Source organism: Lepidothrix coronata, unplaced genomic scaffold (genome assembly GCF_001604755.1).
Source record: "Lepidothrix coronata isolate B3197 unplaced genomic scaffold, Lepidothrix_coronata-1.0 Scaffold82, whole genome shotgun sequence".
Taxonomy (NCBI): Eukaryota; Metazoa; Chordata; class Aves; order Passeriformes; family Pipridae; genus Lepidothrix; species Lepidothrix coronata.
In genome coordinates this window covers 3,754,095-3,772,322 of record NW_016690262.1, presented here as the reverse complement: position 1 = coordinate 3,772,322, position 18,228 = coordinate 3,754,095, and the positions used below count along the sequence as shown (strand labels likewise).

General features: G+C 43.7%; 1 protein-coding gene across 1 annotated transcript; it reads left to right on the top strand.

The window, feature by feature from the left end:
- Positions 1-6,457: 6,457 nt before the first annotated feature.
- On the top strand, positions 6,458-15,376 carry RAB33B (RAB33B, member RAS oncogene family). Its single transcript, XM_017820354.1, has 2 exons — positions 6,458-6,790; positions 12,391-15,376. Exons 1-2 carry the CDS (start codon positions 6,542-6,544, stop codon positions 12,832-12,834), a joined length of 693 nt encoding a protein of 230 aa, XP_017675843.1. The 5' UTR covers positions 6,458-6,541; the 3' UTR covers positions 12,835-15,376.
- The last annotated feature ends 2,852 nt before the right edge of the window (positions 15,377-18,228 follow it).

Sequence of the window (18,228 nt, the reverse complement as noted above, 5' to 3'; positions counted from 1 at the left end):
GTCCAGAGTTTCTCTGCCCATGTTTGGCAGAACAGAGGGTTCTCATGCAGAGGATTTGCATTTGTGTCAGACAAATACAATGATGACATGTCTGCTGGATGAGGCCTATTATCATCCAGACAACCTAAAACACACACTGATCTCCACATTAAAGCCCCAGTCTACCATCAGGCACTCAATGAGGATAAAATCCAAGCACAAGCTGGAAATGGGAAAGCTTTTACTTCTTTTTCTTTTCCTAAGGTTTTTCAGTTGATAGTTTTGATGAGAACAAGGGCATGGAAGTGAATGAGAAAGTCGCAGTCTGGTGACTGGCGGTAAAAGCAGCTGTGTCAAAGCTTCATTTCAGTGCAAAGATAGATGAGACATTTGACCTTATGATTTCAACAGGGTATGTTAATACTTGCTTTTTCAGTCTAACATACAGGGTCCTTGAATCCTGTCTCCTGAAAAGCTGTCCTTTGTGCCTCCAACATTTCTGCCATCTGTATTTTATCATAAAGAAATATGTTAGTGGGAGGTCAAACTCTTCTTAGACTTGCAAAGTCAAGTCTTGCAATAGTAGAACTTTTCCTTGCAAAACCACAGGACTTTTTCCTGCAAAAATGGAGGATGTGGGGCCTCACACCAAAGGACAAAGCCCCCACAAGGAATCAGAGGTACAGTATCTCCGCGGAAACTTTAAAAGCATTTTTAAACTACCTGTCATTAAATTAGTAGGGCACACCTGGAAACTTTTTGATCTCTTCAGAAAATAACAAGCAACATGAGAAAACCTTAGACTCACTCTTTTTTCCCTAATTTGTTCCTTAACTCAAAACCTGGTAGATGTAATTTTTAGACATTGAACAGTCTGCATTTTCATGGGACTAACATGTTAAAATACGCCTTCAAGGGAAGACAGAAATAACTATTCTTAAAATGCTACACAAGTCCAGAGACTTGCAACTATTTTCAGAATCCCTTTTCTTAGAAAATTCTACATCTGCTAAATAAAAATAACTGTGAACTTGGGCTCTTGTGCATTCATTCACTGAGCACATCCGAAGAGCACATTAAAAGTACTTGTCCTTGCAAAAGAAGAAAACCAAAACCTTTTTTCAAATGCTTCTATAGAAAGAAACATTTTTAATTTATTCTGTTACTATAAATAAATTCAATTATATTTGCTGGTCTTCAAATACATCAGAAAGGAAAAGGAGCATCCAGAAATAGTCTGTGCTGGATGAAACGTAAGGATCTAATCAACATCTTTATCCCTACAAGTGTAACAGAAGTGATGACATTTCGAGTACCACACTGAAATAGCTCACATAAAAGTGACTTAAGCCAAGAGCCTCCTGAGATCTCCTGAGATCAGCCCATCAAAGGATTAAATTGGAAATCAAGTGCAGAAAAGAGGCAATGAGTGCTGTCCTCCCGATGGGAAGCCACCTTCCTCCAAAACTCCTGCTCTTGAGGGACAGCTTTCCTGGAAAGAGTGGGGAGGGTGGGTGGAGTCACCTTATGTCAAATCTTACTGATTTGTTAAGGCTAATGCCAAAGTCTCATGACTGGAGTAATGAGGAATTTCAGAAAGGACAGTCAAAACTCCCACGTGTACCTTTACTATCTCAAGCTAAGGCAAGCTGCTGCAAGAGGAGAGGGCAAATACTGAGTACCACCAAGAAACCCGAAGTGAATGAGGAGCTTCATTAACTGCACTCAGGATTTCATTTTGACCCCTGGAAGAACTGTGAATTCTTTTAAGTAAAGAGCACTTTAGTCTCTCAGTAAAGTGAACTTTTCTCTCTATACCCAGGTATTGTCCACATCTGGGACAAAAGTTAAACTCTCGGGTTATTTATTGCACATCCATTGCTTCAGGGCCCAGCTGTGTTCCAGTGGATCCCTGTGAAGGAGGTTCTGCCTGTCCACAGCCAACAAAACAGGAACTGTGGTGGCTGTTGGCAGTATTGTGAGGCAAATTCACTGGCAAAATGTTGGGAGTGTCAGTTTATAACTAGCAGAGTACAATAATCTAATGACTAGGAATGCCCTCAGCCACTAGATGGTGTGTCTTGGCCGTTGAAATAAAAGAAGTTAAAAGCTGTTGAAGAGCTCAGATCTAATTATAATTCATTTTGGCCCTCTTGGTATAACCCAGACCAAAATCAGTTAAACGAGCTGTTAGCAGACCCTGCTGAACAGCTGTTTAAACTCACCTTTTAGCACACTAGTCAGAGCCCAAATCAGGGCACCCCCCACTAGAACTAGCATTTCTCTACTTCTTTGATCATGGGGCTATAGAGATATGTTTGCTCGTGCTCCTTCTCCTCAGCCAAACACATTTTACATTCTAGCTGCAAAAGGGAGCAATTCTGCATAAGGGACAGTAGCAACTCACTGGTGGCATAACCTCCTCACCTCCTTTTAATTTCACTTTCACAACAGAACAAAACTATTCCTCTTCTTTGAAAGAATGAATTATTTGACAGCATAAATGGAGGCATCTTGTCTCAGAAGAGGACTAGAGGCTGGAGGAACATCTCTACAATCTTAGAGATTGGTCCAAGGGAGGGGAAAGGGGTGTGACAAAAACTAAGATGGGCACTGTAACTGAAATCACTCTGAACTCAAGATATTTTAACTTTTTTTTTTTTATTTAATCTAGCCTATTGTTTTTATATTAGTAATAACAGGCTGCTCAAAGCACTACCCTTCAATTACATGACAGTTGCTCTATAGGATCCCGGGATCATTTGCTATTTGTGCAGGCAAGAAGCCCCAAGTGGTCAGAGGTGTGTGTAACAGTGTAAAGAGGAGGACTCCCAGTGGCTATTATTAGGTATGTGATCCAAACCTTAGGAATCCTGGCTCAGCTATCAGTTTGCAGGCCAGAGAATCACCAACGAGTAACGAGTTCTCTCAACTACTGCAATCTACATTTGCTTTGCAGTGTAGGAGTTAAGCTCTCTAAAATAATGTTGCTGGTGGACATTGCTTAAACTTGATGTCTACATCTCACCTGTCTCCTAGGCTGATGCCCTTGGTGAGGTAACAGACTGCTAAAGCAATGCCATACTTCCCTTCTTATTGAGAGATACATCAGTCACTTTTAATCCAAGTGTCCTCTCTGTCAGGGATGAACTTGCTCATGTACTGTAAATGGCAGCAGCAGAGGGGTCAGCCTGAAGCACAGCACAGGCAGAGGGGCTGGCAAAGATCTGCTTCCCAGAGCATTCCCATCTGCTTCCCAGAGCATTCCCAGCAGGTCGTGGCAGGTGATCCCACCCCTCTACTCAGCCCTGGTGAGGCCTCACCTGGAATCCTGTGTCCAGTTCTGGGCTCCTCAGTACAAGAGAGACATGGAGCTCCTGGAGGGGGTCCAGCAGAGGACAAGAAAGATGATTAAGGGACTGGAGCATCTCTCTTACAGGGAAAGGCTGAGGGAACCGGGCCTGTTCAGCCTCAAGAAGAGACAACTGAGAAGGGACCTCATCAAAGCCTATAAGTATCTGAAGGGAGGGTGTCAAGAGAATGGTTCCAGGCTCTTCTCAGTGGTGCTGAGCAATAGGACAAGAGGCAACGGGCAGAAACTGATGCACAGGAAGTTCCATCTGAATATGAGGAAGTGTAGGTGACCACACAGATTGTCCAGAGAGGTTGTGGAGTCTCCCTGACTGGAGATAGTCAAGAACCATCTGGATGCAATTCTGTGCAATGTGCTCTAGGGTGACCTTGCTTGAATGTTATGATTCTGCCCCTGAAGGTGGGGTGACTGAGGTTCTTGTTAAGAGATCCCTTGGGGCGGGTTAGAGGGAAATGACACTGAATGACCGGTGTGTTTATATATACATATATATATATATATATATACATATATATACACATATATATGTGTATATATGTAGGTTTTATTTTAGAACAGTTTGGTTGCAATGAAAAGGAGGTATGTAGCCGTATTGGTTATTATCTATAGAAATGCAACAATATAAAAGTATAAAGATATCACTTAAAAAAATATATATGGAAAAGAAAGAAAGAGAGGACAAGAGTAGATAGTGGAGACTTGACTGTTGGAATTTTGATGTCCATTGCTTGAAGTGATGGTCACAGTCGATCCACTGGGGGTAGGGAAAGCCCCTGAAACACAAAGATCAATGGGTTAATACACACTCAGGTTCAAGTGGTAACATCCAGGTATCTCCCCTGGGTGAGGGGGGGGAGGTAGGGAGGGTGTTTACACTCTCTGATGTAACACCGTCCTGTGGTGGAAGGCCCCAGAAATGAGTCTGGGGCCACTTTGGAGGTCTTTGATGATTTATGAGCCCTTTTAAGACATGACTGCTTTTTTTCACACCAATGTAGTTGAGCCAGTTGTGCCTTATCAGAAGGGATGAACACCTTGAGGCCTCCCTGTCAATGTCCCAACACCTCCCCTGGGGCAGGAGGGAGTTTTACACCTGAGCCAGCTGTGTAAGAGAGGACATTGGCATGAAGAAAAGCACGATCCCACCTCGCAGGATCTGGTTTTTATTGGCCTTTTCCCTTATCTAGCTCAAAACCCAGCTCATTGCTGAACAAAGGTGGGTTTGTTGTGGTCACCCTCCGGTGTTCATTTGCTGCAAGTCACATAGTAATGTGACAATAATTAGTATTCTATCTTCTGTTGGTTAAAGACTCTCACTCCTCGTGCTAACTAGTCCTCATGCTGAGTCTTTCTCTTCTCTTGGGTGGGTGGGTTTCTTGGGTTGAGGGTCTGTGAGTCGGTGGTTCCCATCACCCCCTGAGGGAATTACCTTTTACCCAGTCGGAGCTGATTCCAGCACAGTTGCTGACTTGGGTTTATTAGTTTTCTCCTTATTTTGGGAGTTCTGCTGCATGTCCTTGTGGCCCATAAATCCTGCATTCTTTGTGTCCAGTGGCATATCCTGCATCCCAAGCTTTGTTAACCTCCCCCTGGGTTGATGTCACCTCGACCCTTAGTGTTTGATTTGTCTGTCAGTGCCCCAGGAAAGCCGAGACCCTTGTGCCCAACCAGTCTGCCGGCGTCCCGTTATGGGGACCCTTCACTGAACAGTCCCACTGCATGAGGGGGCGATTTGACTGCCCTTGTCAGGGAGCTGAGCCTAAGGGAGACCCCTCAGTGGGTCTTCCCACTTTATTCCAGTGTGTTCAGGCTGCAGGTGACTGCCAGCCCAGGGGAAGGACTGACACTAACAGTTTACAGAATAACACCCTTTATTGATACAAACTGTGACAGGTTAAGGTTTGAAGATCGCTGGTGACAGTATCTGCCTGCAAAAACATGTTTAAAGCAATAAACAGACAAGCTCTAATCCCAATAAAAGTATCCAGCATGCATAGAGTATGGTTCTTACCCAATAGATGTCCCTATAGAATGAGAAGACAGGTTCCGCCCGTCAACTGATCCCAGCAGTTCTGGTGGAGTCTTCCCTAACTTTTCCTCCATTCTCAACTTACTTTTATACTAGTTATTTATGTTTAGATGGAACTTGAGTGACTTCAGTCATAAATACCTTTGTTACTGACTGGTGTAAAATTCTCCCGCTTCCCTTTTCAAGGTACAGTCAAAAAAACCAGAGGGCACACGCCCGGTTAGGGGTAGTTGTGCCTTGGAGGCGGGTAACTTTGGGAGGGAGGTGTGTGTTAATGTTACAGTTAGGCTTTAATGAACCAGGTTCATCCGAGGAGAGAGATTTCGCCACAACTGTTGGCTCAGCAGCAGGGCATCTTCTCCTATCTCCCTTGGGTGACAGGTGCTATTGAGTTCCTCTCCCCGCAGGGATTTCCACTGCTCCACCCTCCGTTCTGTCCACCTTTAGCGGGTGCTTATTGTTGTATGGGGAGTCATCGTGGAGCGTGTCGACTGTGTTCCATCCTGGGAGCAGCACCCTCATTTTACCCTGTAATTTCCGTACCGTTATAAGTTCTGTTGGGATGTGAATACAAATTCTCCGTTTCCTCTAATTTTCACCCCCAGCCACCTTCTCATCGCAGAGGTCACTGGAGCACGTCCAGCCCTAAACCTTAACCAATTCCACCAAGAAGTAATTTGTTTTTCCAACACACGGGCATCACTTAAAGCTTGCTCATTAGCAGCTCTCTGTTCCAAGGGCTAAATCCCCCTTCTCCATGAACAGGCTTGGAAAAAGCGCACGAAGACCAAACACCGGGGAACATCCTGTCTTAAGAAAAAATTTTGACACAACGCAGGTTTTGCAACAACGCGCAGGACGCCCGGACGGGTGCAGGGGGTCTCACCGCACCCCTGCAGGCTCCTTCCCAGCCCCCATTCCCGGTTCCCGGTTCCTGATTCCGGGCTCCCGGTGCCTGGCGCCCCCTGGCGGCAGCGGCGCCGCCGCGCGCAGGCCCCGCCCGCCGCGCTCTCGCGAGACCGGCGCGCGCGCGCTGCCGTGGCGTGACGCGGCGCGCGCTGAGGCCGGGAGGCTGTCGCTTCCCGGGCGCGCGCCCGTCCCGTCCCATTCCCATTCCCGTTCCCGTTCCCGACCCGTCCCGTTCCCTCCCGGGGCCCGCGATGGCGTCGGCGTCGGGAGACGTGGAGTCCTCGCTGGAGCTGAGCCTGACGGGCTCCGGGGCGCTGCCCGGCGCGCTGCCCCCCGCCCGCTCGCGCATCTTCAAGATCATCGTGATCGGCGACTCCAACGTGGGCAAGACCTGCCTCACGTTCCGCTTCTGCGCCGGCCGCTTCCCGCAGCGCACCGAGGCCACCATCGGCGTGGACTTCCGCGAGCGGGCCGTCACCATCGACGGCGAGCGCATCAAGGTACTGCGGGGCCCTCCCCGAGCCGGGCCCGGGCACGGCCCGCCCCGACAGCCCGCTCCGGGCACGGCGCCCGGCACCGCGGGGCAGGCGGCGGGAGCGGGAGGCGTGCGGGATGCGGGTGCCCGGCTCGCCCCTAGAGCCCCTGGCAGCCGCCAGGGCTGGGCGCCCGCGGGTGATAAAAGGGATGTTGAGGTGCTGGAGCGTGTCCAGAGAAGGGCAGCGAGGCTGGTGAAGGGTCTGGAGCACAAATCCTGTGAGGAGCGGCTGAGGGAGCTGGGGGTGTTCAGCCCGGAGAAGAGGAGGCTCGGGGAGGATATTATCGCTCTCTACAACTACCTGAAGGGAGGTTGTAGCCAGGTGGAGATTGGCTTCTTCTCCCAGGCAAGCAGCAATAGGAGGACAAGAGGGCATAGTCTTAAGCTGTGGAAGGGAAGGTTTATGTTGGACATTAGGAAGAAGTTCTTCATGGAAAGGGTGATTGGGCATTGGAATGGGCTGCACGGGGTGGTGGTGGAGTCACCGTCCCTGGAGGTGTTTAGGGAGAGACTGGGTATGGCACTCAGTGCCGTGGTCTAGTAGACAAGGTGGTGTTGGGTCAGAGGTTGGACTCGATGATCCCATAGGTCTTTTCCAACCTTACAGATTCTGTGATTCTCTGAGCTCTGGGCATCCCGGGCACCGTGCCCCTTGCAGGAGTTTCCAGGCCTCCTGTCACACCCCAGCTGTTTGGTGTGGTTGGGTCTTATTGGAAGTGTAGCTGCTGTGTAGGTTTCTGTGATGATGAACAATTCCTACCACAGGCCAAAACTTTGTGCGTCTTTTGTCAGGTGTTAATCAGTAATTTGGCTTTAAAACGGGCCTTTAGGTAGATCTCTTACCTCTGTTTTAGTCTGGTGTCATCAGTTTGTTGCATCACAGAAATTCTGCGTTTGTCTTTAGGCGAGGGTCGCAGTTACTCTAACCTTCAAGTTCAAGTTACATACTTGAACCTTCAAGCTGCGTAGGTGCCACTGTTACGATCACTTTGCTTTAAAAATGTTAGGAAATTGGATGTTGTTCAGGATCGAGCAATAGGGTCCAACTTTTCATTTTTAGGATTCTGTTTGCTGTATTGGTGTGGGCAAATGTGGTGCAGAACTGGACAGCGACGGGCTGGATACTTGGCTTGCATTTGTCTGTGCTTTTACTCTGATTATAGGTTTAGCTGAAGATTACTCTTGCAGAACTAAATTTAGGGGAAAATTGGATGGGAGGAAAAAAATGCTCTTTTGTCTTCTTTGTGCTGGAAAGCAAATTATAAAGGCACATGAAACACACCTAGTCTGCCTGGTAGATAGAGAAATGCTGGTGGTGATCCTGACAGTCATTTGCAGGTCAGTCTTCTAAGGGCTTACAAATGCAGTTTGTTTACCAGCAGGAACAGGTTTTAAACAGAATCCCCTGCACAAGTCTGCTTCTGTATAAGGGTTTGTTTCCATGACCAAAGTTCAGTTGTGTAGAAAAAGGAAGTAACAGTAGTCCTGGTGTTTATAATTACAGCTTTCAGTCATGTAGCTGAAAGCTATAGTTTTTCCTTGCTTACTTACTGACTGAATAAATTGTGGAGTGCATACAAGAGTAGAAAAGCCAGTTTGCTTTCCTACTCTTGTGCAGTTCTTTACCTCATATCCTTTTTTAACTAAAAAATAAAGATGAATAGGAGTCTTTGTTTTCCTTTAGAAAACCACTGACTAGAACTTTTTTGACAGCTGAAATTCTGTACTCCCATGTCTGTTGCTGTCCGTGACAGAGGAGAGAAACTCCCGAGGGATATTGTCTTGTCTTGTCAGCACCATCTTATTGACTGGCATTGTCATCGCCTCTGCCTGGCCTTTGTTGGAGAGAAGTGAAAAAGAACATGGCCTAATCCCCAGCTCTGAGGTGCTTCAGACAGGTTATCGTGCCATTTTGTTGCACATGTTGTGGTGGGTTGTTTTTCTGCACTCTTGAGAGAATTTACCTGCAGAATACACCACGTCTCGTTGAGGGGGGCGGAGACCTGAGGGAGGCTCTTCTGAGACATGTTCTTTTGTGGAAGTTCTGTTTGAGCTTTGAAGGAATAAACTCTGTCATTGTGGCCAGGACTCTAGCTCTTAGTGGGATGCTGAGTGTTGTCAAGTTTGAACCAATTTTTGGTTTTCTGGCACCTCCTCTCACTCGTCTTCACCTTTCTCACATGTGGCAGTGAGCTCCAGCAGTGCCTGTTGAACCAGGAGAGAGAAGCTTCAATGAACTGAGTTACTGTGGTCCGTGCTGTGCCCCGAAGGGAATTTTTCCTCTTACACTGAAGGAGATTATAAAGTAATGTCTTCTTTTCTCCCTTTGCCCTTCCCCCAGCCAGCTGGATGGTCTTCCTTGTGCTGCTACAGCACTGAGCGTTTCCCTCACAGCTGGAGAAATGCTGTGTCATTGGCAGGAACACAAGCACAGTTCTTCTCGTCCGGGGGTCTCCCATACAGCAGTTGTGCAGAATTCCAGGACATAGGTACACGTGTATTCCTTCATAGCTTTTACAGCAGGATAACAGCTTCATATGAAACACTGACACCTAAATGTGATGAGTAAATTAAAGCTCTCAACAAATGAATTTTTTGCATTCTGAATTTTCCTCTCCCTCAATTGATCTAAGCGTTGAAAACTGATGAAAACAATGATGTCACTCTTCACTGACCTACATTAAAAGAGCAAAGGATGCAAATGAAATTCAGGGAAGAAAGTCTGAACATCGTGTTCTGTACCTTTGAGCTATTCCAAGTTTTTTTGCCCAAATCTTTTAAAAGGAGACATAGTTTACCATTTTATCTTTATCAAAGGCCAGTTATGTTTTTAGCAGTGTGTTACAAACCATGCATGCTAAATGAGTCCTTGTTTAGAAAACAGCCTTTCTGGATCCACAAGAAGGATTCAGAAGGTGGGAGGTGATAGCTGAGTCAATATATTTAATAGATATTACGCCATTTGTCTCCCCTAAAGTGATTCTGTACACAGTTTTATTAACTGAATTATGCTGTTAAACCAAATCTTCAAAATACACATTTTAAAGGGCTGCTACAAAAAAATATGCTCCCTTGAAGATGAATGGTCTTGGACTAATAATGAAACAGTAGCCTTACTGTTACTTCATCAGTGCACATCTCTCAATGTGAATGTTTTCAGTCCTGTTTTTTCAGTGGAGAAAATACTTGGGGGGAGGGGCAGAAATAGAACTTGAGGAATAGTGTCCTCAAGTTCACCTGGAAAGAGGAGAAAAGAAACTTCCTAAGTGTGAAGTTTTCAATATTGGGAAAGGATTTTCCTCTCAGTGCAAACTACTCCTTGCCAGGAATATTAACATTTTTAATTTGCACCCTTCAAGCTTGAAAGCTGCATGTAAATAAAATTTAGGAGGAACTGTAGTTTAAGCTTACCTTGGAAGATATGTAAAACTTTAATTTAATTTCCCCTTCTTTACCCAAGGCTGGCAATACACTTGGGGAACTTGCTTGACTGAAGCATGACTGATTTCTGCTCTGTGAATGAGCTGGGGAGAGAATTGTAAGCTCACAGCTGCCTGTGGAAATGAGCTCCCTCTTTAAATTAATTTGATACAGCATTTTCCAAGATTTATCTGTAGTCATTCTTTAACATTATGTTGTCTGAACACAGGACTGCTTCAATCTGTGCTTCTTTCTTCTCTCTTTAATTTGTCACATTCATGAACATTTTCTGTGCAAGTGCAGAGAACTAGAAGTATCTCTCACCTGGGTATGTTACTGAATCTTACCCAAGCTTTGGAGCCTGTGTTTAATCTGATTGTCTGAACTCTCTTAACAGACGATGGAGATGGAGCCAATTGTGTGTAGAGTGTAATACCATTGGCAAAAAGCAGGTTTTTACTCTAAAATGAGACAGATTGCTGCTGATTATCATTTGGCTTGTTTTTTTTAATAATCTTAAGGACCCTTTTAGAAGCTGCACATGGGTCTTTTTAAGTCTGTGGATCAGAAGCTGCAGAGAACTGGACTGGGCTGCAGAAGCCAAGCTGTTCCGATGTTTTCATGTAAATCCTCAGTTCCCCTGAGGCAGCCAGTAACTGCCTTTTCCAACTGCTCTGGTCTGAGTTTTTCTCGAGGATGGGTGGCTGGGGCTGAACATAACATTGCAGGAAAAGTCACACCATCTGAAACATGTTTTTCCTTCAGTCTGTCACACGTGTGATTCGTAACATCCTGTGATTGACTCGTGTATCTGGATCGTCATCTGTTTTAATACTTTCCAACCTGATGAACCCTGTGCTTAAAGGAAAAGTCTTCGTTGGTAGTCACTGTTATCAAGACTTTGCATCTGCTTCTGTTGGGTTTCACCCTATTTTTACTGTTTCAGAACAATTTTATGTGATACTGTAATCCTTCTCTCTCTCAGTGATGCATCTTAAATTCTTGCTGTCAGCAGATTTTCTTGGCACTTGGACTTCCTTTTTTTTTAATATAAAAAGACACTGGTAAAAGTGGTAAACAAGGCAACTTTCAGGACACTTGCAATTTCTAAATAAGAAGTTTTACTGAAACATTTGGATCAAAGGAATGCAGAACTGTGGTAATGGGAGAACAATTTCAACGATTACATAGCAGCTGTAACTTTCATGAGGACAGACTGAATTTTAAATTTACCTTCATTGTCTACAGAACATTTAATATTCCTTGAGTTCTGAGTCTCAAGAAGAACTCAGCTTTCATACCCAGGGAGGGTATGCTCAAAAGCCTGAATACTAATCAATCTGCCCCAGCCATCAGGGATCAGCTGTGCATGACAGACGGGAAGCCAGGACTCAGCTTTTTCCTAAGAAATGGGAATTGCCTTTCAGATGTGTGTGATAGAGCCACACCCTAGTATTGGAAACAATAGTCACATGTTAAGCTAACATGCAAAGGTTTATGCATTATTTTCTTTGGGTTTTTTTTCCTTTTATGCATATTTTGATACTACAAACCACAGCGTGGTCCCAGTTTAGGCATTAAATAAGCTGAAGTTAGATGTTCTTCGTGGGAGGGTTTTATTCCAGTGGATACACTGCAGGGACAGATTTCTTCGTCCTGTTTTTGGTGGTGGTGGTGGTGTTATCAAGCATGGCTTGATTTCTTCCTACTTTTATGTAATACCACAATAGACGGCGAACAAAACTTTGGGGAAGATGACATTATTTTTGGCAATAACAAAAATCGTGTCAGCTGAGGGTTGTACTGTGAGGTAACGTGTATTTTGTGTTACTTTCAAATGAAAGTGCTATTGCCAAGATTTCAGCATTTGTTTCTATAAAAATCCTAAAAAGTACAGTCTCCAACAAACCTTCAGAAATTTGTATTTTTTATCAAGTTGTTCCTGGCCTCATTCGTGAGCATCTTTGAAAGCCAAAGTTTCAGAAATTGTGTAAATTTTTTTTTCAGCACAAACTTTTCAGTATGATTAATTCAGAAGAGTAGACTTCTGTGATCATGTAACTCCCCTGGCTACAGGTAAGTTTGTACTGTTTTCCAACATGAGTAGTAAACCACGTTTTTCTCCCACTGTCTTTCCCTTTCCAGATACAGCTGTGGGATACTGCAGGCCAGGAGCGCTTCAGGAAGAGCATGGTGCAGCACTACTACAGGAATGTACACGCTGTGGTGTTCGTGTATGACATGACAAACATTGCCAGTTTCCACAGTCTGCCCTCATGGATAGAGGAGTGCAAACAACACCTTCTTGCCAACGATATCCCACGGATTCTGGTTGGAAATAAGTGTGACCTGAGAAGTGCCATTCAGGTGCCCACGGACCTGGCGCAGAAGTTTGCTGATACCCACAGCATGCCCTTGTTTGAGACCTCTGCCAAGAACCCCAATGACAATGACCACGTGGAGGCCATATTCATGACACTGGCTCACAAGCTTAAAAGTCACAAGCCATTAATGCTTAGTCAACCCCCAGATCGTGACGAGATACATATAAAGCCTGAACCAAAACCTGCCACGTCCTGCTGGTGTTAGATCCCACTGTCACTGCCTGTCACCTTGTCTTGTTTGCAAGTGCTTCAGAATTATGATCTTGGCAAAGTTCCAGGTTTTGGTAGCAATTATAGCAAATCCCTTTGGCACTTTAATGTGGTTTTCTGTTTTTTGGTTGTTTGTTTTTTTTCCCCTGGTGTAGATGTGCCCATCTCATGCTCTTGCACTTTGTAATTGTACTTTCTGAATTACCGAAGTTTCACTATAAATATATGGGAACGTAAACTTTCATGTGAAGTTTTGACAGAGCAATTCTGCTTGAGCTCTTGCTGCCTGAGGTTGTTTTTCATCACTTGTGGTAAGGTTATAAAATAGTAGGCCAGTTTACTAACATTTTTGGTTGCTACTTGCATTGAAATAATGTAGGAGAAAGAGAGTTTCTTGACAGCCAGGGAGCTTGGGTTTTGGGTCAGCAAGTGGGGAGATTTTTGGCAGATGAAGGAATATTTGGTGACTGCTAGCAAATTAGTAAGCAGGTACCTTTTTATTATAAAAACAAAAACCAGGACTGTCAAAGTTTGGGCTGTCAGTGTAGGTGCAAACTGCTGGTGTTTGGCCTGTCATTCCACTGTGAACTTTGTTTCTTCATGGCAGTGGTAAGGGAATTGACCAGCTTATCCCTACCTCTAGACTATTATTTGATACTTAAAACTTCATTAATTTTTTATATTTAGCATGTGGTACTAAACTATGCATTGCCTCTTATGGAAAGTACTGTAGCACAGGATTTGGGGTAAATTTGGGGTCTTAACTGTCCATAACTTCTCTGACCTTACTAAAACTTCAATGAGGACATATTTCTAAAGGTGCTGTATTTGAGTGGAGTGTCCCAGGGTAAGTAAAAACACTTAAGTAAATGAAAGATTTCGTGAAATTGGCAAAAGCATATTGGTTTTTAAAGATGGGGGTTTGGAGGATTTTAGTGACAATGAGTGCTTCTCAAATATCTTGAGAAACCAACTTGATAACATATTTCAGGGAAGGGAACGCCTAGGATGGAATGTTAGGAATATGGGACTTGCTTAAAATATTTCTGAATCCAAACTAGAGTAGGTTTTGAAACATGCAGTAAATCTACCAAGTACATCATCTGTTACAGATTTTTGAGCTAAAACCTGCTTGTAATGTCGTGGCTGTATGTGGGGCATCCTTGGCATTGCTAGTGTGAGTTAGTAGGGGTCAGATGAGGGAAATCACTGCTCTAGAACCATCTTCTTCTGTGTCCTAGTAGTTCCAGCTGCTTTTTTTTCACTTCTGTCGAAGGTCAAGTTTCATAATAAGGTCGAGTTTCATAATAAAAATGGTGCTAAGTTGCACATAATTGCATAAAGCAAAATGTAAGCCATAGAATGCCATCTATGACTTCATTCACATGCCATGTCAAACAATGTCTTGTGACTTAGTTTTTGAAGGAGTTGAAATGTAAATGAAGGGGTTTTTTGTTTGTTTGTTTGTTTGTTTTAATTGTTATTATTGGCAATGTGTAGCAGGTGTTGCTGACTGGAAACTAAATGGAAGGGCCAGTTCAGAAGCTGCCACCCTAGTGATCACATTGGAAACAAATCATTGAAACAAGATAACTAGTATTATGTAAACTATTGCAGTTGCTAAGATGTAATTCCACTGCAACTTAAACCGACAAAATAAAAATGCATTGACTTTTTTCTCGATTTAGAAAGAGCATTCGATTTGGTCTAATACAGCGAAGATGTTTAAAAATAATCTAAACAAAAGGTTATACTATAAAGCTGCTTCAACTGTGACAGTATTTTTGCTTAGGAAACACTTGTAAAAGGGAGCTTTTGTATTCACTCTGAACCTTACTAGAATTTACAGTCCTTTCAGAAACAATCACCTTTTTAACACTAGTGTACTTACTGTTTTTTTAAGAAAAGGATTGATCTTAAATTTATCTGTGTACTATTGTAAATAAATATGGTTTACAGTCCTATTGGACAGCTTGTTTTTCACTCATGTCCTTAATCCTTTTTCTCAGAAGGATCCATCTTAATTATTTGTTTACCAAGGAGGTTGACAAGTGTGGGGGTTTTTTTTGCTTATTGGTTTGTGTTTGGGTTTTTTTCCTTTTTTAATAAAATAACCCCAGAATTTCAAAGTCAGTCGATCAGGTTGGGGGTTGAGGTAAGGAAATGATGTAGCTACAGTGTTACTGTTAAATTTGCATTCCTGTTAAGCTTTATTTGAGTTGTCACAGCCTGTAAATAAAGGCCCTCATGTCATGAAAATTGTGTGGAAATGGTGTTCAGGTATGTAATTTCATGTTCAGCACAAAGCATGTTTTAATGGTTTTGCCATAAAAGTAACGTGGTCAGTAATGCAGGATTCAGTATTGCTTCCTGGCTTTCAGTGGTGACATTCTGCCCCCAAAATGGATGTCAAAAATACTGAATACTTTGTATGTGTATTTTCACTTTAACCAAATTGTAAAGTCGGGTTATTTTCTATGTGTTGGGGGAGGGCAAGACACAATTCCAGAAACCTAATAAACTGTCTTTGCCACAAACTGTTATCACTTGTTTTCAGTAATTACACAAGGAATGATGATCTAATTTCTTATGGTTAAAAAAAGGCTATGAGGGAGGAAAAAGAGTTTCTAGTTTCTGTATGTGTGGGTGACAGTTCTGTACAAGACTGCCACCACACTTGGACTGCTGTCAGTGCTTCCTTGTGATGGCTCCGGGTGGATCTGAGGCATCTGAGGCACCCACCTGAGGATTCAGAAGTATGTTTGGGATTTATTTCAGATTCCAGAAGAATGGGAAGTGATGCAACGGTTACAAAATTAGGAATTACTGACCTTTGAACGTATGTCAAGAGCCTAATGAATCTTCTCCGTTACTCTTCTAGTCTCGTCGTGTTCAGAAATAAAAGCTCGGAAGTTCCTTGTTATCTCTTTGTTGATCTATCTTGATGGTTTGCCGTGTGAGTTTGGACCTTGGGAGTGACCAGAAGGGACCTTGGTAAAAGAAAGCTGCCCAGGGAGGAAGCAGTTTGCAACTTGGGGAGGGCGAGAGGTCGAGATACAGGCTCTGGATGTGTCCTCGTACTCATGCACATACCTGCTGTGCATTAGGGTTTCGTGGGGTTTCTAATGTCCCATGTCTTCATCGTGATCAAGATGCTAAGAAGCATCAAAATAAATCCATGAGGGTTTTATGTGTACTGTAATCTCCCCAAAGCAAAAAGTCATTAAAGATGAAACAGTTCCACCTTTGTCGTTGGTTTTTTTCATCTTCATAAGTCAATAGTTTTAAAAACCAGCATTCCAGATGTAGTGAAAATAGGTGAGGACCCCTAGTGAAAGTGATATTTTTCTCTTTAATTTCAGCTCTAAAATACAGCCTAATGATCTAAAACACAAGTTAAGCTCTGACTTTTATGGAAGGGTGTACTGTGGGACTTCATACAAGAGTTTAGGCAGAGGCAGCTCTGCTGCTCCCTGTGACCTTCACCACCCTCGTCTGTGCCTCACCAGTGCTCTCCCTCCTGGAATCAGGAAAATGGGAAAGCAGAAAAAAGTGACTGTTTTCCCTCAAATATGGCAGCTTTGCATGAAGACAAAACTGATCAGCGATTATGGCTTTGATCACCCTGCAGCCGAAAATGCCTGGTTTTGTCTTTGTCTCCCATAACATTTGATCATGTGCTGATCATACTCTTCTTTGTCTCCCATAACATTTGATCATGTGCTGATCATACTCTTGTTACCTGGTTCGTCCTGCATGACGCAGTAGAAGTGCCATCTTTAAACTGTAGCCCTGCACCAGCGTTCGTTCCCCCTGGGTGATCATCTGCTGACTTCCTGCTTTTATAAATTCTCAGAAGTTCATGTTCCTTGTTCCCTCTGTGAGTATTTTCACTTTCACCAGAACGTATAGTTCCAATGGGCTATTATTTTCCAAAGTCCTACTTTTCAAGGTCATTGACTGATGTTTTACTAAACAATCTGCAATTCCCAGATAAAAAGGAGAGCCCTGGGTCATTTTAAAGCCACAGTAATGTTATTTTTAAAATGGCAGCCTGGTTTTTTGTGCAAATCAATGCAACACCAACATGTAATCTTAAATCTAAAGTTGTAAGTAACGTTAGAAACTCATTATCCTATGGCTCACAAAAAACCTCCACTGTTTTTAGGATGAAGGACTTTTTAAAATTCGTCAGTTGACCCTGAGTGCCCAAAGGAGGCCTCTCATTCACCCAGCTGAAGGGCTGGGAAGAGACACAGAGAGAGGAGGAATGGCTGCTGGATTCCAGTGATGTCCTGGGGCTCCCTGGGCTCTGCACAGCCTCCCAGCTGAAAAACAGGCATGTCAGAGACTGATATGTATTAAAGTACTTCCTGAAGGCAGCTCCTTGTAGTTCAGGAAGCTATTTCCAGATCCCAGAGCTGCTAGTCACTCAGGGACACTCCATGAGGTGCTCAGTCCTGTTCCACATGGGTATTATGGACATGTTTTGTTTTCTGCCTTTGCTGAGTCACCACTGTGATTCAGGAATGATAGAATCCTTAGCTAATCATTTGAAATTATTGGAAAGCAAATTTCCCAGCAATACCAATGACCATTAAAAAAAAAATCAAAACAAAAACCCCAACAAAATGTAATCCTCTCCCCAGCCTGCATTTAACAAATGTGCTGTGCTTACTAGGAGGAAATTCCTCACTGTGAGGGCAGTGAGGCACTGGCATAGGTTGCCCAGAGAAGTTGTGGATGCCCCATCCCTGGAATTGTTCAAGGCCAGGCTGGATGGAACTCTGAACAACCTGGTCTAGTGAAAAATGTTCCTGCCCACAGCAGGGAGGTTGGAACTAGACAATTTTTAAGGTCCCTTCCAACCCAAATCAGGCTATGATTTATGACTCCCCCTCTCTCCCTCCTTGTTGTTGTTTTGGGATAGTAGAGCTTGCAACTCACTTTGCCCTCAGGTGTAGGAGAGTTGGCATTGCCAGTATCAAACATTCAAAAGGAAGCAGCCTATTCTCTCTTCCCCAAAATTAAGATTGGCTTTGAAATAAATGGGCGATACTAAAAAAAAAAGTAAGGTGAGGGGGCATGTGCTTTGGATTCCTGTCTGCTTTCATCTTATTTTGAAACCTGCAGGGTACACTTGGATCTTACAGTCTGTGTTTCCATTAAGAGATGGAGTTTGAAAACAGACTTTGCTCACACATTTGAAAATAACAACAGCAACCCCACAAAAATCTTCAGGTAGTTACTTGCTCCCAGGGAATCAAGGACAAGCAACTATATTTCACAACACCAAAGAGCTCAAGGGCCCTCTCCTTTTATCTGCCCGTCATAATCCATCTTTCTGTACAGTCAGCTCACGTCAGGTGCTTGTTTAAAACAAGTAACT